This window comes from Dromiciops gliroides, chromosome 2 (genome assembly GCF_019393635.1).
Source record: "Dromiciops gliroides isolate mDroGli1 chromosome 2, mDroGli1.pri, whole genome shotgun sequence".
Taxonomy (NCBI): domain Eukaryota; kingdom Metazoa; phylum Chordata; class Mammalia; order Microbiotheria; family Microbiotheriidae; genus Dromiciops; species Dromiciops gliroides.
Window position 1 is genome coordinate 665,264,547 of NC_057862.1, and position 25,879 is coordinate 665,290,425.

The following is a 25,879-nucleotide window of genomic DNA, read 5'->3' on the forward strand; positions in this document are numbered from 1 at the left end:
CTTGCCTAGGGTCACACAGCTAGTAAGTGTTAAGTGTCTGAAGCCGTATTTGAACTCCGGTACTCCTGACTCCAGGGCTGGTGCTCTATACGCTGCGCCACCTAGCTGCCCCTTAAAGGCCTTTTTTAAAAACCCTAGTTAACTGTTTACTTTTTTATTCTAACTATTGATTTCATTTGTACAAAAACTTTTCTTTTATAAATCCTATTTAAAATTATTCATTTTATATCCTCTGATCCTCTGTATCCTTTGTTTGGTCAAAAACCTTTTCCAAATTCATAATTGTGAAAATTATCTCTTTCCCTGCTTTTTAAATGCATTTAAGATATGACCATTTAAGTAGGTCCTTTGTCTGTCTGAAGCATTCATAGCATATGGTATAAGATGTCTACCAGACTGATTCCAGTTTTCCTAGCAGTTTTTTTTTGTTTGTTTTTGTTTTTGTTTTTTTTTGAGGGGCAGTTGGGGTTAAGTGACTTGCCAAGGGTCACACAGCTAGTAAGTGTCAAGTGTCTGAGGCCGGATTTGAACTCGGGTCCTCCTGAATCCAGGGCCGGTGCTCTATCCACTGCGCCATGTAGCTACCCCTTTCCTAGCAGTTTTAACATTTCTTTTTTAAATAGTATTTTTTTCTAATTACATGTAAAGATAGTTTTCCACATTCATTTTTGTAGGATTTTGAGTTCCAAATGTTTCTCCTCCCCCTCACCCCTCCTGAGGACAGCAAGCAATCTGATGGATTATGCAGCGCTATTTCCCCATTAGGCATCTTGTGAGAGAGGAATCAGAACAGGAGGGGACACCGCAAAACAGTGACAAACAACAACAGCAACAGCAAAGGCGAAAATAGTCTGCTTCTATCTGCATCTAGACTCCCTGGTTCTTTCTCTGGCTGTGGAGAGCATTTTCCATCAGGAGTCCTTTGGCGTTGCCTTGGATCATTGTCTTGCTGACAAGAGCCAAGCCCATCCCAGTTGATCTTCACACAGCATTGCTGTTGCTGTGTACAGTGTTCTACTTCTTTAAGAAGTTGTTAAAGTGTGCCAGTGTTTGTCCTATTTACCATGCAGGTGGGCATCAAAGAATCATCTAAGTAGGTTCTTTTAGAGCTTAATTGTACACCCATATCTTTTTCTTGTCCCCATTCTTCTAGGTTCTTATTTTTTTGTTTGTTTTTTTTGTTTTTTTAGTGAGGCAGTTGGGGTTAAGTGACTTGCTCAGGGTCACACAGCTAGTAAGTGTTAAGTGTCTGAGGCCGGATTTGAACTCACGTACTCCTGACTCCAGGGCCGGTGCTCTATCCTCTGCGCCACCTAGCTGCCCCCTTCTAGGTTCTTATTAACTGTGGTCTTTGCTCTGACTTGTCCATTGTTTTGACTGTACACAGACAACTGGTTCAGGATTGACTCCCATATCATTTACAACTTGTTTCCTGTCAGTTAAAATAGAATCCGTCTGAGGTTTTGGTGTGTTTTTGTTGTTTCTACACCTAGGGGCTGCCAGTGCTTTTCTCAAAGAAAGTCGTGACGAAAGACATGAGGCTTCCACGAGCCCGTGGCCTGTCTCATGATTCGGCCTCTTTCTGTTTCTGTTCTGTCTCCTAGATTTGTGTTTTGGAATGTGACTTAAGGGAGGAGTGAGCCTGGAGAGTGCAGACAGGTGGAGAGGTGCCGGGGGCAGGCCCTGCAGGCCAGAATGGGGTCCCAGCAGGAGAGAAGCCATCTCAGAACTCTGAATTGGAATTTTCAGTTTGTTCCCCGTTACTGTCTGCCCTTGGCAGATGGGAGGGCGCCGTCGACCTGACTCCTGCGTTCATGCTGTCCTTGCTTCTTTACAGGTTGTCTCTACGTTGCTAATAAACATAATCCCAGAGAACCACATCCCCTTGAATTTGACTGGGAAGGCAAAAATCAGTGGGAAAGCCTGGATCAAGCAGAATACCCAAGCGGCGCCAGGCTGCGGCTTGGATGCCATGTGCGAGTCCCAGGTACACTTTTGATCTTGTTCTTGTTTCTCTAGGTGTGGGGCCAGGCCCCGTTTGGAGCAGGTTGGTGAGAAATAAAAGAGAACAGGCAGGCAGATGAGCACAAAACCAGGCAGTGATGCCTGAGAGGAAAGGGGGAGGTTTGCCTCACGGTCTGGAGCATTAGGTTAAAAGGGCATGTGGCTGGCATCTCCAGCAGATTGCCCTAGGAGGCCTCCAGGCAGTGTCTCTACAAAACAGCCTTAGGACAACCTCTGTTTGCTGGCTGCTTCCAGATAGTCTTTTTTTTTTTTTTTTGAGGCAATGGGGGTTAAGTGACTTGCCCAGGGTCACACAGCTAGTAAGTGTTAAGTGTCTGAGGCTGGATTTGAACTCAGGTCCTCCTGAATCCAGGGCTGGTGCTCTATTCATTGTGCCACCTAGCTGCCCCTCCAGATAGTCTTAAGAGGTGATTCAGAACTTGTCAGAAGGAGGCTGACCTCAGGATTCTCCTAGGATTGTTTGCCTCTTGGGTGGCTCTCCATGCTCCCTCTCTGCGTCTCTGCTTGGTGAGTGGTGGTCCTAGGGAGAAGTCCTCAGGGAAAGGCAAGCTCTTGCCCTGTTTGTGGCAGCAAATAGAATCATGCCTCCATGAGCATGTTTATCCTCCTTGGGATTTCCCTGGTTGTGGAAATCTCGGTAAATAAACTTATGATGCAGATCAGTGCCCGTCCTGCAGTTGACGGCCTTAGAGAGTCCTTGGGAGCCCTGGGGATGGTGCCCTGTCCAGTACTAAGGGTGTGGGGAGCCGGTTTAGGCCCCAGGCACAGGGTCCATGGCAGAGGGAAGGGCTTTCCCATGGGGTTTTATACCAGGTCCACATGCACCCAGAGCCCCTCTTTATGTATGGAATTCCACTTCTGCATCCATAATTCTCCCCCCAGCCTGGGTTTTGTATCAATCATTCATTCCACAAGCATTTTCTATTTATTTATTTATTTTTGCGGGGCAGTGGTCACACAGCTAGTAAATGTCAAGTGTCTGAGGCCGGATTTGAACTCAGGTCTTCCTGAGTCCAGGGCTGGTGTTTTATCCACTGCACCACTTAGCTGCCCCCGACCCTGTATTTTTTAAAGATTAATTTTTCATTCTGAGTTTAACAAACATGAGAAGGAGCATCCCACATACAAAGGAGACCAAAAAAAGAGGATTGGCTACAAAGTGTAAATCCCTATTACCCACCGCTTGCTTTTTTATGAACATAGGACAGAGTCAGCGTGTTGTTCCCAGAGTCGTCTGGTTTCTCTCTCTCTCTCTCTCTCTCTCTCTCTCTCTCTCTCTCTCTGCCTTTTTCTTCTTTGTGTTAAAAAAAAGGGTTTCATTGACTCTCTTCTCTCTCTTAACTTTTGTGTGGTGGTTGTTGGCAATACTGTTTTTCCTCTGCTTCCCACATTCCTCCTCCCAAATGAAGAAAGGAAAATACAGTTCTCATAACAAAAGGAAAGAGGGAAGGGAGTAAGACATTCATTAAGTGCCTACTGCATGCTGGGTACTGTGCTGAGCATTTATTTACAGATATTATCTCATTGATCCTCATAACAAGGAGGGAGGGAGGTGTTGCTATTATTCCCATCTAACAGTTGAGCAAACTGAGTCAGACAGCAGTTAACTGACTTCCCCAGGGTCACGCAGGTAGTAAGTCAGTCTCTAAGGCAGAATTTGAACTCAGGTCTTCCCTGACTCCACACCCAGCCTTCTCTCCACATTAGCCACCATGTATAGAAATGTATGTCTCACTCTGCACTTCTGGCTCATCACTCCTCTGCTAGGAGGAGGAGGGGGAAGCACAATAGCCATTTATTAAGCTCTAGACACAGGAGAAATAAGGACAAAAATGATGCTCCCACCCCCGTGAGGCTTTGATTCTCTCTTGGGTTACAGCACGTGTACATATAAGTACATAGAAGATATACAGGCAGTTATTTGAGGGGAATCCCCCTACACACGTGTGTCAGGTAAACCCCTGTTGGGGGTGGGAGGGCGAGGGGCATATGAGAGCACAGGAGGTAGAGAGGTGCCTTGGCACTGGCAAGGCCTAGGTTTAGGTACGGCCTCTGACGCAGCCCACCATTAGTGGACGCGCTGGTGCCCGGGCCTCTCTGGCCGTCTCCATCCTGTGAGCTGCCTCTGTAACGTTGAGTCGTCACCAGCTGGTCCGTCACTGTCCCCCCTTTCTCCCTCACAGGTCGTCATCAGGGAAGGGGAGCTACTCTGTGGAGTCTTGGACAAGGCCCACTATGGCAGCTCTGCCTACGGCCTGGTCCATTGTTGTTACGAAGTCTACGGCGGGGAGACGAGCGGCCAAGTTCTCACGTGCCTGGCTCGCCTCTTCACGGCCTACCTGCAGCTCTACAAGGGCTTTACCCTGGGTAAGGGCCCCGCCGGCCTGCAGGCCTGGGCTGCGTTATGGGCGTGAACCCTTCGCCTTTGGCGGGGGGGGGGGGGGTGGGGGGGGTGGGGGGGGCTTGGCCTGCTCCTTTTTCATTGGCGGGAGACTTGAGGGACAATCGGCTACTTGAACTCTTGTTCTCCTGGCCCGAAGCAGAGATGGGCTGTCTTGCTTTGGAGGAGGGGGTGGGGTGGTGGTAGGGGGTCTTCTCCAGCCAGTGGGATGCTTCTTTCTGCTCTGATTCACTGAGAGCCTAAAAGCCCCTGGGGTTCCTGGCATTTTCTCTGAACGACTGGAGAAATCATTTTTCAAGCACCACAGGGTTTGTTTGCCTCAGCTCGGAGCTGCAGGAAGTGCAGCGGATGATGGACGGTCAAGAGTCTGCTCCTCTTCTTGGGGCCTGAGGGTTTCTCCTGGGCCCTGGCCCTCCCCCGGGGCCGTCCACATGCAGCGGGACAGATGCTGTCCCATCCGAATGGCCATGAGGCAGGCCGCCCAGCTCCGTCTCTTGCCTCATCCCGTCTAGAGCCAGGCTCCCTGGCAGCGTTTGCTTGGGCCGCCATCTTGGTCTCCGGCCTTGCCTCCTGCTCCCCTTTGTCAATTTTCTTCCTGTGTGTTAGAAGGCACCGCTTCTTGAGAGCAGGAACTTTCCCGTCTGCTTATGTGTGCCCCCTAGCACTTAACCCAGTGCCTGCACCCTCGGACCAGCCCAGAGTCACGCTCTCCCCCTTCCTCTCGTTCTGTCCCTCTTACCTCAGGTGTGGAAGACATTCTGGTCAGACCCCTGGCAGATGCCAAGAGGCGGTTGGTCATAGAAGAATCCTCTCACTGTGGCCCCCGGGTAAGGCGGCTTTAGGTGGGTGGGTGGGGTTCCCGGCAAGCTGCCCTTTCCCTGTGCACACGCGGGACTGACCCATCCCCTTCTCTTGCTGCAGGCCGTCAAAGCCGCCTTCAGTCTCCCCGACACGGCGTCGTGTGAGGACGTGCAGACGAAGTGGCAAGATGCCCATATCAACAGAGACCAGAGGGACTTCAACATGGTCGACCTCAAGTTCAAAGAGGAAGTGAATCATTACAGCAACGAGATTAACAAGGTCAGTGTGGGCCCCGCGCCCCTGGCTCAGTCAGGCTCAGAAAGGGGCCTTCCCCTTTTCTTTCTGAAATGGTTGGCCCGGTCTTGGCTTCATCCATTGCAAACAGCATTTATTGAGCGCCTCCTGTGGGCCAGCCACCACATTGGAGCAGGGGTTACAAAGACAGAATGGTCCTGCCGGCATTGTCCCGGGGTCATTATCTATGAGATGACAGGAGTGAGGCGAGACCACTGGCCCAGGTGGGGATTTGGAAGGGCTGCCTGGAGGAAGCGGCGTCTCACCTGAGCCTTGAAGGGCCCTGGGAGCCCTGAAGCAGTTAGCAGGTTCAGCTTTTGTTGAAGCGAGCAGTGGGAAAAGTCTTCTTGTTCATTAATCCCATTTCATAGATGGATTCTGAGGGATCTTTCTGACAATTAATTAGCAAACACCTGGGTGAAAGCATGCCTGTGTAGAGGGGCCAGTGATGTGAGCCGCACAGCTTCCAAAAGGCACCGGGCCCCCCCTGCCCCGGGCCTCGTCCCTTCGTGGGCTTCCCAGGTGAGTCAGGCCAGAGACAGGCGAGGAGAGGAGGGGCGTGTGCTGCCACTTCGGGCCGGGGTCAGGCTCGCCTTGGGGGAGAAGCCCCCGGCTCTGACCTTGGACGTTCTGTCTTAGGGGCTGGCATCTTCCTCAGCCTTGTCTCCTGGCTCTGGAGGCTCCAGTAAGGCATCTCAGGCTGGGTAGGGGAGAGTGGGCTGGCGGAGCTGCAGTGCTCGTTCCCGGGACCCCGGCCCCCCACATGTTCTCTGGAGTTCTGACTTCTCAGCCCCTTCCTGGCCCACTTCCTCTGTTCTCTGGAGTCTGAATGGGACTCCCTGTGTCCTCAGCGCCTCTGCTTCTTCCCTAGGAAACTGCTTGGGCTCTGGCACAGGCCCTCCCTTGCACCGTCACTTTGGGACCCCATCGGTGGATGCTGCCAAGGGAGGACCTCGATAAGCAGAGGATTTGCTTTTTGGAGATTAGTGTGTGGGTTGGAGGGCATCAGCAGAGTGGCTCCTCCCCTGGCCGCTGTGAAGATAGACGCAGTCTTTCCTCCCTCCACTTTTCTTTCTTTCTTTTTTTAAAAAGTGGTTGGCTTTTTAAAGTTTTATTTATTTATTTATTTGACTTTTTTTGGTGAGGCAATTGAGGTTAAGTGACTTGCCCAGGGTCATACAGCTAGTGTCAAGTGTCTGAGGCCGGATTTGAACTCAGGTCCTCCTGACTCCAGGGCCGGTGCTCTATCCACTGCGCCACCTAGCTGCCCCTTTAAAGTTTTATTTTTAAAGTATTTTATTTTTTTCCCCATTTTTAACATTCTTTTTTTTTTAAATGTTGAGCTCTCAATTTTTGTCCCTCCCCCTTCTTAATGGTAAGCAGCTGGATATAGGTTATAGATGTGCAGTCGTGTAGAACATTTCCATCTTAGTCATGTTGTATAAGAAGAAACAGAAGAAAAGAGAACAACTGTGAAAAAGAGAGGCTAGTCTGCCTCCCCTGCACTGAGACTCTACCGGTCCTTTCTCTGGGTGTGTAGAGGGCACTTTCCATCATGAACCCTTTGAAATTGCCGTGACTCATCGTATGGGTCAGAATAGTTCCATCATTCACAGGCGGTCGTTACACAGTGTTGCCGTTACCGTGCACAGTGTGTTCCTGGTTCTGTTCCCCTCTCCCCTTTCCAGTGAGCACGTAGACTTATTCTTTATCATCTGTTAATTAGCAAATGAGCTGGTTACACAGCTTAAAATACTTAGGGGTGTGTACGTACACACTCACACTCACACACACATCTCCATCTATATGTGTATACACATCAGCCAGAGCGTTGGTGACGAGTGGGGAGTGGGACACAATGGCCTTGGGAGGTGAGGAAACAGCTTGGAGGGGGTGGGTTTGCTTCCATGGCTGGCTGAGCTGTATGTCGCCTGAGCCTTGCCTACCGGGCCTGCTGGTCAGGCCCCCTCTCGATGTTGTCTCTCCTCCTCTTTTTCCCTTTGGTGCTTTCTGGCCAGTGCAGGACAGAGGAGACTGGTTTCAGAGCCCCCGGCCAGCCCTGTAGTTCATGGCTCTGGCTAAGGCCTTGCCAGGGAGGAAGGAAGGCTGTGTGCCCCATGTGGGTTGGCAGTGTTGGCACTAGGCATGGGGCTTACGCTTTCTCTGTTGTCTTGTCTCTTTCCCTGCTAGGCCTGCATGCCCTTCGGTCTCCACAGAGGCTTCCCAGAGAACAACCTGCAGATGATGGTTCAGTCTGGAGCCAAGGGGTCGACGGTCAACACGATGCAGGTCTGACCGGCCAGGAGGGCTGGTGGGACCCCGGGGGAGCCAGCGGGCGCGGGCTTCTCCAGACTCAGTTTCCTTCTGGTTTGACGATATCTCCTTGTCTCTTTCCCCAAGAAGTGAGGGTGTGGCCCGTGATGCTCGTGCGCTTCCCCACACTCCTAAGGGGGCTCCACTGGGTCTCTGAAGGCCTCCTCTTGTCTCGTGCCCCACAGATCTCCTGTCTGCTCGGTCAGATCGAGCTGGAAGGGAGGAGGCCCCCGCTGATGCCGTCCGGGAAGTCACTGCCCTGCTTCGAACCTTATGAAGTCACACCCCGTTCTGGAGGTTTCGTCACTGGCAGGTTCCTCACGGGCATCAACCTCCCGTAGGTGCTTTGAGCTTTGTGTCGTGGGGGCTCTGCTCCCTATTCTGGCCACCTTCCATGCCAGGTTATTTGAGAGTGGGTGACTCTCTGCTTGGATGGGCCTGTGCCCAGAGGACTCTGAGCTCGAACAACAAGCTGAGAGATTCTAGGGTGTTAGACGCCCCTTTGTTGAGAGTCCCCTTGGTGAGCAGGCGGCATGGGCTCAGATGCTGAGGGGAGTGGGGACCCTCCAATTGTTTTAAGGTGCTTGGCCACGTGCCATCACCAGGTCATCTAAGGGGAAGGTTGCTTTGTCACCGCCAGAGCAGTGGGGTAAACCGCCCTCTACCTCTGCTCCTGCTGACTGGCAGGGCCAGAAAGTGGGCGCAGAGGGGACGGTGGCACTCCCTCCTCCCAGCCGCACAGAGAGAGAGAGCAGTGCTCCCAGGGCTGGCCCCTGGCCACCTTTCAGGGTCGCTCGGCTTCATCTCTGGCCTTCCCCCTTCTGCCTGTGACCCAGCCCATGATGAACCCGGGTGCGGCCAGAATCATTCCCACCTTTGCCCTTCGTGGGCATGGACTCAGGGTGATTAGTAGTTTCCCCTGTAGTCTGGCTGTGTCTGCTTATGCCAGCAGAGCCACGGTGTGGATCCCTGGCCCCATTCTTGTGGTCCCTGCCAGCCAGCCAGTGAATGGTTGTGCCTGTAGAGCAGGCCCTGGCTAGACATCACGGAAGACTGGGCCCATCCTGCCCTTGGAAGATGATGGCAGGCCTCTTTGGTGACCAGCCCTTGCCCTTCTTTCCCCTAGGAATTCTTCTTTCACTGCATGGCCGGGAGAGAAGGTCTGGTAGATACTGCCGTCAAGACAAGTCGATCAGGATACCTCCAGAGGTAAAGAAGAATGGGGACCCCTCCTCCCGGGCCTGTGGAGGAGGGCGTTGGGGGCGCCCCTACACTGACTCAGACACCCGCTTTGAGTGCCCACTCAGGCCCGCAGTGGGGTTATAACATTTCAGAGGGGGCCCGGGCCCCATGACCGTGCAGCCCCTCGCTGAGGGAGCCTGAGTAAGGCGAGCTGCTCCCAGCTCAAGCTTCCCCGGCTGGGAGATGGGGAGAGTCATGCTGAGGCTGCTCCCTCCCAGATGGGTGGTTGGCAGGTGACAGGCCACACACGGACTGACCACGAGCTCAATCCCATATGGGATTCCTTTGTCTTCTTTTTTTTTTTTTTTTTGGTGAGGCAATTGGGGTTAAGTGACTTGCCCAGGGTCACACAACTAGTAAGTGTCAGGTGTCTGAGGTCGGATTTGAACTCAGGTCTTCCTGAATCCAGGGCTAGTGCTTTATCCACTGCGCCACCTAGCTGCCCCCCCCAGATATTCTTAAAAACACACACACACACACACACACACACACACACACACACACACACACACACACACACACACACACACACCTGCTCCAAGATGTCGACCAAGTCACTGACACTCTCTGTAAGACGATCCTGGTTAGGGACAGGGAGTTGGGAGCGCTGTACGCAGAGGGGGTGAGCGTCAGGGAGATGTCTGAGGGAGAGAACAGTAGGGGGCCCAAAGAGAAGACAGATGAAGTCTGAGGCCTAAGGGGATCCCCAGCCGATCCCTGGGGCTCCGGGAGGCGGTTTGTCCCAGTCGCTTCCAAGAGAATGGAGATGCCTGTGCTTTTCTTTCAAATGTGGATTTCTGGCGTGCCTAGAATGGGTAATGGGAGCCACATTGGAGGGGCTCAGGGCTCGCCAGAGCTCTGGAGGTAAATGTGGCCCCAGCCTGGCGGCAGCGGGAGGCAGCCCCGCTCTGCTCTGTGCTAGGAGATGGTGTGTCTCATCCCATTGGGCAGGATACTCCAGGACAAGGTTGTCTTACTCCACAACAATTTGCCTTCCCTTCCTCCTGCCCTCCTCTCTCGCTCCCTCAATTGAAAAGGGATTAAAGAACAAAAGTCCATATGTTGGTCAGGCAAAATAATCGCCCCCCCCCCAAAGTGTCTTAATCTACCCCCAGAATCCTTTGCCTCTGAGGTGGGAGCACGCTGTGTCAGTCCTCTGGGAGTGCGGTGGGTCGCTGTGCCCAGCAGAATCCATCCCTAAGTTGTTGCAGCTTGTTTCTCTCTACAAATTGTTGTTCATAAGTAATTCTAGATTTGCATAGATAATAGGGTATATTAATTAGGAAGTTATGTCTGGTTTCTGCATGGTCCTGGTTCTTCATCCTCTCCGAGAAGCCGCATCCCCTCCATTGAGTGGCTCATTTCCCTCCATTACTTAATCAGTCCCCTGCTTTGGAGCTGCCTGCTGGGTTTCTCCAGCCCTATCCCCACAGGACCATCCCTTCTCCTTGTTTGCATCCCGCCCACCAGAGCGCTTCCCCTTCCCCTGCTCTAACCTGCTCTTCCCTGCTCCCATCCGGGCTGGGCCTGAGCGTGCCTCTGTCTGCAGGTGCATCATCAAACACCTGGAAGGGCTGGTGGTTCAGTACGACCTCACGGTGCGCGACAGCGATGGGAGCGTCGTCCAGTTCCTGTACGGAGAGGATGGGCTGGACATCCCAAAGACGCAGTTCTTGCAGCCCAAGCAGTTTCCTTTCCTGCTCAGTAACTACGAGGTAGGATGCTTTTCATCCCCTTCGGATGGAATGGGAGCAGGATGGGAATCCTGCGCCTCTGATGGGGAGTGGGGGGCAGCTACATCATTGCAAGGTCAAGTGGGGACAGCTAGGTGACACAGTGAGTAGAGCACCAGCCCTGGAGTCAGGAGGACCTGAGTTCAAATCCAGCCTCAGACACTTGATCTGGGGAGGGGGCAGGGGAAGTCAGGAGAGGCCTTGTGGAAGGGGGGGTCCTGAAGCTGAGCTTTCTAAGAGCATCCCGGGCCCCGGGGAAAGGCACCAAGAAGGACCTCTCTGTGCCGTGGGCACTGGCCGTGTGGTTTCACACAGGATGATAGGAGAGCCCAGCTCATCCAAACCGTGGAAACTGGGCTATGTCAGAGGTGAAGCCTGAGCCCTCGTCCTCCGACTCCAGGGCCGGTGGTCCTTCTGCGACCTTCCCGTGTCGTCAGCGGCAGATCTGGAATTCGAACTCAGGCCCCAGGTCCAGCTGCAGCTCCCATTCTGTTACCTGATAGGAGACAGAGGCCTAAAGGCCTGTAAGACATCCGAAGAGGGGGCATCACCTGGCTGACCCAGGGGCTCTCGCATTTGGCTTCACGAGGCTTGCTTTTCTAGGCAATACGGAAGTCAAAGCATCTGGATGAAGTTTTATCCAAAATGGACCCCACGCAGGCCCAGCAGCACGCCAGAGCCCTCAGGAAGTGGCGTGCCAGGCATCCCCCGCCCTGCCCCAGGCAGGGGGCCTTCCTGAGCTACTCTCAGAAAGTCCAGGAGGCCGTCCGGGCCCTGAGCCTCAGTGGCGGGAGCCAGAATGGCCGGGACCCCAGTGCACAGAAGGTGAGTGGCCCCCACGGGGCCTTCTGGTGTCCCTCCTGCCCGCTGGGCCAGCTGGCTCGGGCTGGGTGGGGCCTGAGGTCGTCTGGACCAACCCCTTCACTCTACAGTTGAGGAAACTGACGCCCAGGGAAGCCGCGTCATCACGAAGCGCCACCCCACCCGTCTGCCTCCCAGGCAGGCCTCCCCATACTGCTGCTGCGTGGGGAAGATGGGCACCCTCAGTGTAAAAAGCGTTCTGATGGGAGCTTAGATTGAGAGTGTGTGATGTCTGACCAGTGCACAGAGAGCCTTCCCAAGGGAGCTCTCCAAAGATGGGCTGGGCTGGGCTGCTCTGGGAAGAGGTTCTGAGCACACACACATGCATGCACGCATGTGTACATGCACACGCACACACACCGGTTCATGTTAGAGAGGGCATGCTTGTCCAGGCACGGGGCAGACTCAGCCTCTGAGGCTCCCCCCAGTTTTGACTCTCTGGGGTTCTCACAGAAGCCCGAGAGGAAGCCAGGGCAGATTTTGAGTCTCACTTGCCCGGGGAGGCCCTGTGGCCCAGAGGGTGCCATGATTTGCCCCTAACACGCAGTACGTGAAGGGGTATAGAGTGGGCACTGGGCCCTGTGTCACTGTGCAGCCTTTTCATCCATGGTCGAGGAGGTAGAATGAAGGGTCTGTTGTCCCAGGTGCCTCTGGGTAGGGGCATCTAGCTGAATCCTCAGGTTCTCTGAGTAGGGGGCCCAGGTGTTGCAGGGTGGCTTTACACCGCATTCTCTGTTCCAGATTTTACAGATGTGGTCCGAGTTAGATGAGAAGAGCCAACGGAAGTACATAAAGAAAGCCCTGCCCTGCCCCGATCCCAGCCTGGGCGTCTGGCGGCCAGACGTCCACTTTGCGTCTGTGTCGGAGACGTTTGAAAGCCAGGTGGACGCGTACGCCCAAGAGTGGGTGGCTCAGGCCGAGAGAAGCCATGAGAAATCCGAGATTTCTCTGGAGAGGTGACCGCTTGGGGCTGGGTCAGAGGCAGGGAGAGAGGGCTCAGGAACGGGCATTGGGGGAGTGTTTCTGTATGAAGATCCAAGTCTGGAGAAGACTTGGGGCTGGGGTCAGAAGCTGGTGGCCTCCGTGTCTGCCCTGTGAGGACGGGGGTCCAGAGGAGAGAACTGGCAGAGGGGTCCTAGCCCAGGAGGTCGATAGCATCTCCCCAGCAGCTGATGGCTGTACTGATGGCCCAGGGAGATGGGCATGAGTTTCAGGATTATGAAGGGCCTCCTGTTTGCCCCAAAATGAGCTAATCCCTGCCCTAACAGATCTTCCATGTACTCCTATAAGCAGATATAAAAAAAAGGGGTCATGCAGGTGGGGGAGGTGTGAGCATCTGGGCTGGGGTAGGTCAGGAAAGGACCGAGAAGGTCACACGGGGTCTGTTTGGTGCCCGTGCTGCAGCAGCAGAGGAGGGCTCCACCTCCGGGGCTGGGGGTGGTCCCAGCATCCCCTGGGGCTCTGGCGTCTCTCCTGACTGCCCTCCTCCCTCTGGCCCCAGGTTGAAGACCCTGCTCCATCTCAAGTGGCAGCGGGCCTTGTGTGACCCGGGGGAAGCAGTGGGCCTCCTGGCTGCCCAGAGCATTGGGGAGCCCTCCACACAGATGACACTGAACACTTTCCACTTCGCCGGCAGAGGAGAGATGAATGTCACGCTGGGAATTCCGAGGTAAGAGCGGGCGACATTTAGCACAATCACTGGACCCGTGGCCCAGCCTGGTGTCCTGGAGGGGGCCTGGGGCACTCCCACTTTGTGGCAGAGTGGGGGCAAACTGCTGCAGCCGTGACCTTGATCTGCATTTGGACCCTATGGGGACATGGTTCCCGGTGGAATTGCTGCAGGGCAGAGGCAGCCACCCATGTGCGCCCCTCGGTGGTGGTTTCTTTGGTTTCTCCTGGGTGACTGAGGCTGGCCTCTGCCCGGTAGAGCTGGTGTGCTGGGCTTTGGGGAGATAACATGACAGCCTGGGCCATCCCCCAACAGCTGGGGTGTCCAACCCCAGCACCCACGGGCCCTGCTCCAACCAGGGGGCCCACGGCGCCTTTGTTAGCTGGGACGGGAGCTCAGAGCTCTCCGTCATACAGCTCTCAATTCCTTCATCATGCACCTCTGGAGGCGGCCTGGCCTTTGGGCAAACAGCACAAACACAGATAGTCAACACAGAGTCGTGGGAGGCCTCAGGAAGTCAGGGATTCCCAGAGGGAAGATGAGGAAGGCAGAGCCAACCCCTCGTCCCCCGCCATGGGTCCGGCACCGTTGGACCCTGGTAGGGGGACAGCAGCGTCTGCCCTCTAGGAACGTAGGTTCTGTCGGAGAGACGTGTCCCATGGTGAGTCCCCACTCCGGTCCCTCCACTCGGCTGCCATGGCCACCCGCTCCCTAGTGCCCCAAGGATCAACTAGGAAGAGCCAGGCTTTACTGACATGGCCCCTTCCTCCCTCTCCAGCACTCTGACATTGTACTCCCACTCCCTGTGATCCAGGAAGGATGGCCTGCTCGCCCCTGCACCTCTGCCTCCTTCCAGATCCATTCCTCATCCCTCTCCTTCCCTTTGCACCGGCGCCCTCCCCTAGAGCGCATGGCCAGGGGCCGCTTTGGCCTCTGCTTATTGCATTGCCAGCGTGCTTAGAGGAGTGCCTAGTTGTAGGAAGTGTGAATATGTGTATTACTTTCCTCTTACCCACAAAGGAAGCACGGGGCAGATTTCTGAGGGACAAAGGGAGGGTGAGGGTCAGAAAAAATCTCAGGGAGAAGGTGGTGCTGGAGCAGTTATGAAAGAAGACGGGGAGGGACGTGGGAGAGCATTTCCGCACGGGGAGGGAAGCCGAGGCCCGTTGGAAGGAGAAGTCACGCCAGTTTATGTTTGACCCCTGGCAGTCTGTGAGGAGAGTGACATGGGCAGCCGAGCCCAGCCTGGCCTGAGGTGGCGAGGGCCTGCGCTCGTGTGTATGATGTGGAGACAAAGGGGTTGTGCTGAGAGAGCGTGAGTGGCCCAAGCGGTGGCGGAATTCGGCCGTTGTTTTACCGCCACTTCCTCTTGGGCTTCATCACCTTCCCTAGGCTCTCTGGAGCCAGACCGTATCTTACCTGATCTTACCAGCTCCCAGCACAGTCTCTCTTGATGACTAGAATCGTGTTTGAAAGACCAGGGAAATGACCGAAGGGGCACACAGCAGGACTATGCCGGGCCTCCCAGTGTCGGTGCCCCAGGTCCTCACAGTGTCCCACAGCGCGCTCAGGCCAAGCCCGCACCCTCTCTTTCAGACTGAGGGAGATCCTCATGGTGGCCAGCTCGAACATCAAGACGCCCATGATGAGCGTGCCAGTGCTCAACACCAAGAAAGCCTTGAAGAGGGTCAAGAGCCTGAAGAAGCAGCTGACCAGAGTGTGCTTGGGCGAGGTACCTTCCTGGGCACTGGGGGGCAGGCCGTTCCCCACGTCCCGGGATCCTCCGAACGAGGACCGTGGCGGATTGGGTTTCACACCCAGACTCACTCACCAGAGCCAGACACCGAGTTACCAGGGGGCCTGTCGGCTTCTTAAGGAATGATTGGTTGAGGGGCAGTGAGGGCCTTTGGAGGCAGGAAGCCCCTTCGGGGCCTGGGGCAGCAGGGCATTCCCAGGCTTCCCAGAGGGTAGCCCTTCCTGCCCAGCTCTGGTGGAGGTTACGGATGCTGCTGGAGTGAGGCTTGTGCTTGGGGATGCAACACAGGGAGGAGGGGAGGAGGGGGGGGCGCGTTCCCCTTGTGGCTCCTCAGAGGCCTAGTCGAGCTGTGGCCTTCTTTCGATGTGGCTGCAGGTACTGCAGAAAGTCGATGTCCGGGAGTCCTTCTGCATGGAAGAAAAGAAAGGAAAATACCGGGTTTACTGCCTCCGCTTCAGCTTCTCCCCTACAAGTATACCAGCAGGAGAAGTGCCTGCGGCCCCCGAGGATATTCTGCGTTTTGTAGAAACCAGGTCAGATTTCCAGCTGCTTTTCCCTTCTCTCTTAGGATTACACGAATAATTCACATGAGGTTTGCAAACCACTTCTCTACAAACAGTTCTGTGAGGAATGATGCAAAGTTTGTTCCTCCATTTCACGGATGTAGAAATTGTGACCTCTCAGAGTTAGTCAACAAGCATTTATTGAGCCCTGACTATATGTCAGGCACTGTGCCAAGCACTGAGGGCACAAAGAATGATAAAAAAGTGACTGTGCAAGATACCTGCCGTGTACCCGGAAAGTAATCTTGGTGCAGGGGTTGGGGGAGGAGAAGTGACCAACCCGGGCCGGTGATACCACAGCTAGGAAGCCTTGGAGCCAGTTTCAATTCAGCTCCACTTACACCAGGTTCAGCCCCCTCTGGATGATCTTGTGCTGCCACCTCACGATTTCAGAGGAGGATGAATGAACCGAGACAGAAGTCTCGGGCGGAGAATCAGGGGGTTGGGGTAAAATCCTGCCTCTGTTAACTACCAGTGTGACCCCTGGGCAAGTCCCCCTCCCCTCTCTGGGCCCCAGTTTCCTCTTCTCTAAAACAAGAGGATTGGATTCAGCGATTTCTGAGGCCCCTCAGAAGCTCGTCATACTTTGATGGTGCTGGGAGAAAGGCAGAGGGACCCCAGAATAGAACTATCAAAGCAGAATGCTTTCCATAGACTCCTCACCAATCCGAGGACCCACTATTCAGTATTGCCGTGTCTGCAGTGCCGGTCTGCCTTCTCTATGGCTTCTGACTGTTATCCTGATCCTGCCCCTTGGGGTCACTTAGCATAGAAGTCATCACTAGCTCACGGGGTGTCCCTTCCCACATTTGAAGAACAAGAGCCTGTTGCTTTCAGACCCTCACCATTGACTCCTCCGAGTCATCTTCTTCAGGCTCAAATACCCCAACTTTGGGGACCTCCTAAAGCCAGTCATTTCACCGGCCCTGGATTCAGGAGTACCTGAGTTCAAATCCGGCCTCAGGACACTTGACACTTACTAGCTGTGTGACCATGGGCAAGTCACTTAACCCCCCACTGCCCTACAAAAAAAAAAAATAATGCTAAAGCCAGTCATTTAAAGGGAACCCCCCACAACCTCTTCTAAGCAAGAAGGATCAAGATTGCTCTTTGTCAAAAAGGCACCTGTAGGGGGCGGCTAGGCTGCGCAGTGGATAACGCACCGGCCCTGGATTCAGGAGGACCTGAGTTCAGATCGGCCCTCAGACACTTGACACTTACTAGCTGTGTGACCTGGGCAAGTCACTTAACCCCCATTGCCCCCTGCCCAAAAAAAAAGCCAAAAAAAAAAAAAGGCACTGTAGCCGACCTAACTAGGGAGAGAGAGCACCGGCTTCCTCCTTTTGGCCGAAGGCACGGAGCAGCTTTGGCTGCATCCTGGTTCTGGCTGGACGTCTCTGTGGACCTGGTTGGTTGCAGTTTTATCCTTGGGGTTGGAAGAGTCTGATCAGCTAACCATTGTTGGCTTTGGCTTCCTGCTGGCAGGAAAGTTGAGTAAAACTGGCACGCTGTTTCCTGCCAGGCTCAAGGAGGCTGTCTGGCTAAGGTCTCATTCAGGGATTAATTAAGAGCCATAACCAGCAGTGTTGCTCCAGGTACAGTCAGGGACCCTGCCGGGTGTGTGTGGCCCCACTACTCCAGCTCCGCCTTGGCCATCGACTCCCTGCCCATGACGCTCTGATCGGTTCTTGGACCCATGGTCAAATGAGTCTTACTTCTGACATTCATGTGCCCTTGGGGCCCCCTCTTACCCCACCTGAACTTTCCAAGCTAATAGACCCCTTGCTTTCGTTCGTATATCCCCAGCTACTGGAACATAGTAAATGCTTAATAAATGTGGGGGTTTTTGTTCATTCATTCATTGATGGTGGGTGGGGGTAGATAGCTAGAGAGGAGTTCACTTGGCCAGAGGGTGGGCCAAGAGGAAGGCTTAGTTGGGGAGCTTCCTATTTTAACTGATTTTTTTTTTTTTTTACAGGGGCAATGAGGGCTAAGTGACTTGCCCAGGGTCACACAGCTAGTAAGTGTTAAGTGTCTGAGGCCGGATTTGAACTCAGGTACTCCTGACTCCAGAGCTGGTGCTTTATCCACTGCACCACCTAGCTGCCCCCTTAACTGATTATTCTTGCTAAACAGATGCTAAGCTTACTTGTTTGGGGGGAGTTGAAGGACTGAAAGTTTTGTCTGGGCCTGCTAAATTCTAGCACCCCAGGGAAAACCCTAGTTGCAGCCCTGCAGGAACAATCGCCAATCTTTTTTTAAGTGCTCACTGTGTGCTAGGCACTGGGCTAGTTCACAGTTTTTCATTCTATTATTATTCAGCTTCTGGGGGCAGCTAAGTGGCACAGTGGATAAAGCACAGGCCCTGGATTCAGGAGGACCTGAGTTCAAATACAGCCTCAGACACTTGACACTTATCAGCTGTGTGACCCTGGGCAAGTCACTTAACCCTCATTGCCTCATTGCAAAACAATAAATAAATACCTGTTAGTCTGCTTCCTCCCTCCTCTCCCCTGGTGTAATGGCAGACTATGTAAAGCACAGATTTGTATCAAGAATGAGAACAAAGGGGGCAGCTAGATGGCACAGTGGATAGAGCACCAGCCCTGGAGTCAGGAGTACCTGAGTTCAAATCCAGCCTCAGACACTTAATACTTACTAGCTGTGTGACCCTGGGCAAGTCACTTAACCCCAGTTGCCTCACTTAAAAAAAAAAAAAGAATGAGAACAAAGTCTTTGTCCGTGGGAGACAGAAGGGACAGTTACGGTGCCTGTCCACCATGCATTTGAATAATCACCCAGAGGTAGCAGGCATGTTGTTGATTCAGCCTTTAGAAGGGATGTGTGATGCAGGGCACAGGGGGATGAGCCCTGGTCCTGGTGACCACTGCTGGGCCTAGCTGCCCATCAGCTTCCCTGTCTGCACCCACTCTAGCATTCCCTTCTGGCTGCTCCTATTTTGGAGTCCCCCCATCCTGACCATCCCTTGGACTCTGGCCCCTGCTATGAATGACTTCCATATTAAAATTGCTCCCCAAAGAGCACCATCAAATCCTGGTCACTGAATCCAGCAAGTTATCCAACTTCCTTGGCCCCTGGGCAGCAATGTTTGACACTGACCCACAAACCCTTCTTCCCCCTCGCCCCCCCGTCCCACCTCACCCCCCTGTCCACCCCCATACTCACAATTTTCTCCTTGACTTCTGTTAGACTGTCCTTTCCTAGTTTTCCTGCCCCCCTCTGCTCCTTTGCCACCTTCTCTTCTTCCCCCTCCCTCTTAAAGGTGGGGTCCCCAAGGTATTCTGCCAGTCTGCCCAAGGTATTCTGTCATTTTCTCTCTCTCCACTCCCCGACTTCAGCTGCCTCCTGTGGGCTGATGACTCTCAGCCGTCACTGCTGCCCCACATTTCCAGCTGCCTGCTCGACAGCTGTACCAAGACCTCTGGCTGGCGTATCCGGAGCCAAGCTCCCCCTAGCCTCGCCCCCCAAAACCTCCCCATCTGTTGCTTTCCCTCTTTCCCTTCGCTTGTCCCGGGTCAGGTTCCCAGTCTTTCACCAGTTCCTGTGCAGGAGTTTCTAAACCAATCTTCTTCTAGTCTCTGCCATAGCCTCTTGTCATCCCTCCTGGATGTCACAGCCAGATTAGTCTCCCTGAGACACGGATCTGTTCCTATCATTCTCCTGTTGGGAGACCCTTTAGGGTGCCCCCGGGAACCCAAAGTCTCCTCTCCTCCCCTGCCCCTTGCAGCCCTCCCAACGACACCCTTTGCCCTTTCCCACTTCATCTCTGCCCACCATGATGACCACTGTATCCCCACCCCACGTTTCAAGGTCCTGTGGGAAGGGCCCCCCATCTCTCCCTTCCCTCGGGAGCTGTGGATGATCTTGCCCACCTTTTAGCTTAATTGGACTTAACAGTTTTAACCCTCTGGCATGAGTTGGCTCGTGCACCCGGCTGCCTGTCACTAGCCACCCATCTGCCCTGCCAAGCTGTCTGGTGCTAGAAGATGAAGACGGCTCCGTCTGTGGGTGGGCCCACTGCTGGGAGAGCCTGCCACCCGTTCATCCATTCGTGTCCTTTCAGCCTTACGTGGCTCGTTTCATTCCTTGGATTCGGCTCGTATATTCCAGCAGTTTCTGTACACGGTTTTCCCAATGTTCACTGTGCTCATGTGCATGCAAATTCTCTGGATTCAGCCTTCTTCTCTGTGGCAGTGTTTCTTACCGCTCTGTCCTGACTTTTTTCACTCATGGGCAGCATCGTTTCCATCCCATGGATCTGCCAGAGTATTCAGACCTCCTCCTCCTCAGGGGCACGTGGGCCACCCTCTTCTAAACTGCTTCAGGGCGGCGAGGAGCAGCTTTGTGGCACTTCCTTTGACTGTTTTCTCAGTTGGAAGGTACAGAGCCAGAGGCTGCCACTTTCCAGATGATCAGACCGGTTTGAATGACCATGAGACAGACAGACAGGAGAGGGAGAGAGAGAGGAGGGGGGAGAGAGACAGACAGACAGAGTGAGAGGGCACTTGCCATGTGTCTGGCACTGTGCTAAGCATCGCAGATACAAAGAGCTGTTCGTAAGACGGTCCCTGCCCTCAAAGAGCTTCTAGTCTAATGGGAAAAGACAGAAGATAAAACAGTAAAAGGGAAATGAAAGAGGCCAATGGGAGAACCAGGAAGTAGTCCAGAGGGTCAGAGGGTGAGGCAGAACAGAAGCCGTGACTGGCATGGCTTCTTGGTCCTTCCTCAGATGGAGATCCAGGGGAAGAACTCACCTCCTGGGGGAGGAGATGTCAGCTGTGGGGTGAAGGTGTTGTCAGCAGGTGGTGATGGAGGTGGAGTCGTCATCCAGGGAGTCAGGGAACCGAGCCAGGGTTGCAAGGTGGCGTATCTGAGTACCAGCTTCCCTCTTCTTGCCCCCAGTGTTCTTTCATCCTTTTTACTTTAACTAGTTTTTATTTTTTGCCTGACTGGTAGATACGAGGGCTTCCTAACAGTTATTTTAATCTACATTTCTCTGGTCATGAGGTTGAACATTTTTTCAAATGTGTTTGTTCATGATGAACATTTTTCTTCTGTCTCTTGCTTCTCTTTTTATCTCAGTTTTATCTTGTTTTTCATCACACTAAATGCTTTTTATTTTTATATGATCAAAGTACTTGGCCTTGTCCTGCAGTAATTTTTTTTCTTGCTCTGATTTGAGATAAGCGTGCCTTTTCAGTTCTAACTTTTTATGATACTTTTAAAGCACTTAACTCTTTAGAGATTCATTTTCTTGTAAAAAGCTTCTGTAGAGTTATTTATACGGCTTAGTGGCTATAAAAACAATGGAATGGGGGCAGCTAGGTGGTGCAGTGGTTAGAGCACCAGCCCTGGAGTCAGGAGGACCTGAGTTCAAATCTGGCCTCAGACACTTAACACTTTCTAGCTGTGTGACCCTGGGCAAGTCACTTAACCCCCATTGCCTCACTGAAAACAAAACAAAAAACCAATGGAATGATGATTAATAAAGGAGAAACTTCCAGTGCCTTGGCCTGGCAACCTGGCGAGGGATGTGTCTGATGCTGTCAGGAAAGGGGCTGCACACCCAAGGCCTTCGGCAGCAAGCCTTCAGTGAGGCCCGGTCGTGGCTCACAATCTCGCTTTCCAAGCACTTGTTCATCCTTGAAGTAATCGTCTCACTGCCCAAAGCCAGGGCAAACTTCATAAGCCTTTATCTCTGGGGAAGGTATTCTTATCTCCTTTTCAAATGCATCCTAATGATAGATGGACATTTGCATGTATGAGGAGGGGCCCCGGCCCATGATGCCCCTGCTCTGTTGTCTGTGTGGCTCCCAGCTGTGCTGGGTGACCTCAGTGCCTCAGGCAGCCTCCAAGGATAGTGAGATGCTGGCCTGCCCTGTGCTGTTGAAGCTCCGCACGCAGCCCTCATCTCCATCCCGAGGCTCAGAGGGGCTACGGCTGAGGGTGAGCACCTGCCTGCCAGGGTGGTCGTGAGGATCCTTAGGTAAGGACAAGTCACTTAGCACAGGGCCTGGCCCACGGCAGGCACCGTGGCCACACTCGTTCCCTTCCTTTTCCTTTCTTGAAGTCACTTGGATGCCCGGGGACAACTATTCAGTGTCTGGGGCGGACTCGGAGCCCAGTTTTCCTTACTCCGGCTACTCGGTGCTCCCCCCTCTTAGAAAAATGCTTAATCTCATGGCAGATCCCAGCGACCTTGTCGTTACCCTGTCTTACAGAGGAGGAAACTGAGGCTGGGCGGGGGTGTTCTGTCCATGGTACCAGTAGACGCTGGGATTGTAGAGAGCTTGTGCAACTCACCCCCAGCCTGGGCCGTGGAGCCCTATTCCTCTCATCACCCACTGACCTATAGAAGAAGCCGAGGGCTGCCCCACTCTTCTTTTCTAATAGCATGTCGGGGGTTATTTTGTTTTCAGAGGAACAGAAGAATGACCTTTTCTGCTTTTTAAGAGCAAGGGCAGGGAGGGGCTAATGCTTTAGGTAATAGAAATGAAAGCCACTTGCCTTCTGTCTTGAGGGGCTGGGGAGCAAGAGAGTTGTAAAGGTAGGAGGTGAGGGGTAGAAGAGGAGAAGAAGCCCACCCTTGGGGGTGGAAGGACAGAGGGGAGGCCCCACTCCCACCCCCCAGAAGCCTCAGGAGCCAAGCTGCAGTTGGGCTGAAGCCTTCAGAGGAAGGCCCTGACCCTGGTGGCCCTTTGAAAGCTAATTAGCTCTTTAACCATTAACCACCGTTCACAACTGCTCTCCTCAAACCTTGAGGGCTGTGAACGGGCCCTCAGTCACCATAGCCTACAAAGAAAGGATCTCCCCCAGACGATGTCTCTGGGCAGAATGCTGAGCATGACTGAGGGAGACTCCTTCCCCTTCCCCCAATGTCCCACCTTAGGGAGATGCCACCCACCCTTCTCCTGGAAGCCTTCCCTGATTGCATCCCCTCCACCCAGGATGGGGTGACCTCAGCTGTGTTACTCAGGGACACCGTGGTAGAGCAGAGACCCCATCTTCTTTAGGCCTGGTGTCTCCCCCAATGAGGATTCATGTGGTGTAGTGGGGGAGAGCTGGCTTTGGAGCTGTCGACCCCGCTCAGACACCCAAGCAGCCCTGTGTGCCCGGGACTGTGCTGAGTGCTTGTGGGCATGAGGAAGAGAAGCATTATGAGGGCATGCTTAGCTTTGCGAAGCTCTGTCTAGAGGCGTGTTCTTTCCTGAGCCTCAGCCCTGTGAGGTAAGCCATAGGGGCTTTATCATTACCCTCGGCTTCAAGCCCTTCACAGACAAGTATTTCTTAGGCCCCTGGGCTGGGCGCTGACGGTGTGAAACAGGACCTCCGGGACCCAGAGTCCTGTTAGGAGAGAACGTAGACATCTAGAGGCAGAGACGACCAACATGCAGAGTGATCTGGTGAAGGCTTACAAACATCTAGACCGGCACGGGGCTCAGTGGATAGAGTGCCTGGCCTGGAGTCAGGAAGACCTGAGTTCAAATCCAGCCTTAGGCTCTTACTAGCTGAGTGATGCTGGGCGAGTTACTTCACCTAGTTTTCTGGAGAAGGAAACAGTGAATTGCTGCAGTGTCTGTGCCGAGAAAACCCCTCGGGCAGCACTGGCGTGGGATGGTCCGTGGGGTAGTGAAGATGCAACCACGACTGAACCACGGCTCACATCTGGAGGAAAGCGAGAAGGACGTTAGGCATTTCTGGGCCTTGGTGAGGTGTGGGGGCCTGTGCTGAGGGGCTTCCCTTCCCTTCCCCTCTCAGGTTCCTTAAACTCCTGCTGGAGGCCATCAAGAGGAAGAGCAGCAAGACAGCATCCTTCAAAGCTGTGAGCACGAGGAGGGCGACTCAGCAGGACCTGGACGATGATGGCGGGGAGACGCCAGCCAATCGGGTGAGTGGGCGGGGCCCTCTGAGGAGTAGGGGCGCAGAGGCCTCTCTGGGTTAGGCCCGAGGCAGGGGCTATGGTTAGATCCCAGGGGAGATGTCCAGGGGGGCTAGGACTCTTCTCAGTCGGGGTGTGCCTCCTGACATGCACGGCCCCAAGAGGTCCCACCCCCCTAACAGAGGCCCGGTCTGAGCCCGGCCTGCCCGTCAGAGCTGGCCAGAGGACAGGGCTGTTGGTTAGGTGCTTAGCGTAGTGCCGATCCCTGGGGTGCAAGGACAGGGGAAAGCGGCACACACAGAGCAGGTGCAGAGGTGTTGGGGTTGGGCAGGGGATCGGTCAAGGAGACACGCTGGGCCTTGAAGGACCCCAGGACAGGCGGAGCAGGAGGGAGGAGAGAGGGGAGAGGCCTCCAGGTGTGGAGGAGGACGCCCTAGGCACGGGTGCAGAGGTCCAGGACGTGAAGTGTCGGACAAGGGGGTGGCAAGGAGGCCAGTGTAGCTGATGAGCGAGAGGAGGGTGTGGGGCATCTGGAAGGAGAGGCTGGGGCTGATGGGAAAGGGGGGCGAGCGCCCGCCCATGGGGGAGATCCTGGAGGCAGAGGTCAGGCTCTTTGGAGTAACACCCGGCCCTGGGCGTCGGGCCAGCCCAGAAGGGACAGCCCGTGCAGTCGCCATCGGGCCGGGGGCTCGTTCTCTGACGCCCCGGGCTCCTCGTAGGCCATGATGTGCCTTGTCCTGGGGGATGTGGGGTGCCTGAATGGGGAGAGTCCGCCCTTCTTCTGTAGAGTTGTTCTGTGGACAGAGGTGGTTTTTCCCCTGCTTCATCTCCCCCGCTTTGTTGGGGGGCGTCGCTCTTGGAAGGGTGCTTGTTGTTGCTTTTTGTGTTATATAAGGAAGCTGTGCATCCGTCCATGCGTGTTTGGTACATGGGGGGAGGGAATGGAGAGGGGAGCCCGGGTCGAAGATGGGGCCCTTCCTAAATGGGTAGGAGCACAGGCCTTAGAGCACCCATGTCCCTGCTGCAGGAGGATCGGGAGGGCGACAACGAAGGGGAAGAGCAGATCGTCGATGGCGACGCTGAAGAAGGGGACGCTGATGCTACGGACAAGAAGTGGAAAAAGAAGCAGGAGGAAGAGGTAAGCAGTCCTGGGAGCGTGCTCTGGCCCCCAGCGTGTCCCCACCCACTGCTAGGTTTGGATCTCAGCTCTTCTGATGAGTTGGCTGGATGAGCTTTTGGGAAAGGAGGCCGGAGACGGGGAGGGGCCGGTCCTCTCCTTGGCTGTCCAGCTGACCTTCCTAAGAGCACCATCTGCCTGTATCATGCCCCTCAGTCCAGGCCGGTGCTTCCGCATCACCTCTGGGGTCAAATAGAACACCCCATCTGGCCTGCAGAGCCCTCCTTGCCCAGCCATGTTCCAGGGGAGCACATCACCCCGTGCCCTCCACCATCCAGCATCGCCAGCCCCTGGCTGCCCCGCCAACAAGACCCTCGGTCTTGGCTCAGGGCATTTCCTCTGGCTGTCCCCTGTGCCTGGAACGGGTTCCCTGCTCCTCTCCACTCCCTGCCTAAGTCTTCCCTTCTGTGGGAAATGTTTACCCCTGCCCCCAAGGCCGGACCACCTCAGCTCGTTTGGACAGAGGTGTTTGTCACCTTTCTTTGAATTCCTGTGCTTAGCGCAGTGCCCGGCATGCTTAGTAAATGCACCACACTGACCTGACTTGTCAGACCTGTCTGCCCCTCCCCGCCTCTAGTCCCGTCTGGGAGCCAAAGGCCCGCAGCCCCTGGGTCTCTTCTCCTCTTGCTTTTGATTTGCCCAGAGCCTGAGTGGGCTGAGGGACAGTGTGGATGGGACAGGAGGTGCCTGGGGCCAGCCAGCCGCCCAGGGGCGTACCCTGCTGGGAGGGCAGGCCCCCTCGGCCCCGGGAAGCCCAGGACAGGTGGCCTTTGAGGGCGCTGGGGAATACTGTGACTGTCCTGCCGGGTGAGAGCTTGGGTGAGGGGGATAACAAAGATGACCGGAGCCAGCGCGTCCTGCTCTGACATCTGCCAAGGGCTTTCCCTGCATCTCCCTTTAGTTCCCACGGCCTCCCTGGGTGGTAGGTGCCCCGGTTATCTCCATTGTGCAGGGAAGGAAAGGCCCCAGAGCTAGGAGGGGCCTGAGGGTGAAGTAATGCAAGAGATATTTCTGAGGACCCTGGGAGAGACTCACATGGGCTGGGTTTTGCCGAGCTGGGCTTCGCGGAGCGGGTGCGTGGGAAAGGACGCTTCAGACTCGGTGGAGGGGCTGGATCGACAGGGACAGGGGAGGGGGGGGGCTT

The 25,879-nt window shown here is 54.5% G+C and overlaps 1 protein-coding gene across 1 annotated transcript in view; it reads left to right on the plus strand.

The window, feature by feature from the left end:
• The window catches only part of POLR1A (RNA polymerase I subunit A), a 70,416-nt gene that overhangs the window by 36,827 nt on the left and 7,710 nt on the right, over positions 1 to 25,879 (plus strand). Inside the window, 15 exon segments of the mRNA XM_043988292.1 lie at positions 1,838 to 1,987; positions 4,209 to 4,392; positions 5,171 to 5,253; positions 5,348 to 5,506; positions 7,712 to 7,810; positions 8,020 to 8,175; positions 8,961 to 9,043; positions 10,626 to 10,791; positions 11,413 to 11,634; positions 12,412 to 12,626; positions 13,172 to 13,339; positions 14,936 to 15,071; positions 15,471 to 15,628; positions 23,438 to 23,567; positions 24,586 to 24,696. Of these exon segments, the coding sequence (XP_043844227.1) occupies positions 1,838 to 1,987; positions 4,209 to 4,392; positions 5,171 to 5,253; positions 5,348 to 5,506; positions 7,712 to 7,810; positions 8,020 to 8,175; positions 8,961 to 9,043; positions 10,626 to 10,791; positions 11,413 to 11,634; positions 12,412 to 12,626; positions 13,172 to 13,339; positions 14,936 to 15,071; positions 15,471 to 15,628; positions 23,438 to 23,567; positions 24,586 to 24,696 (2,220 nt within the window).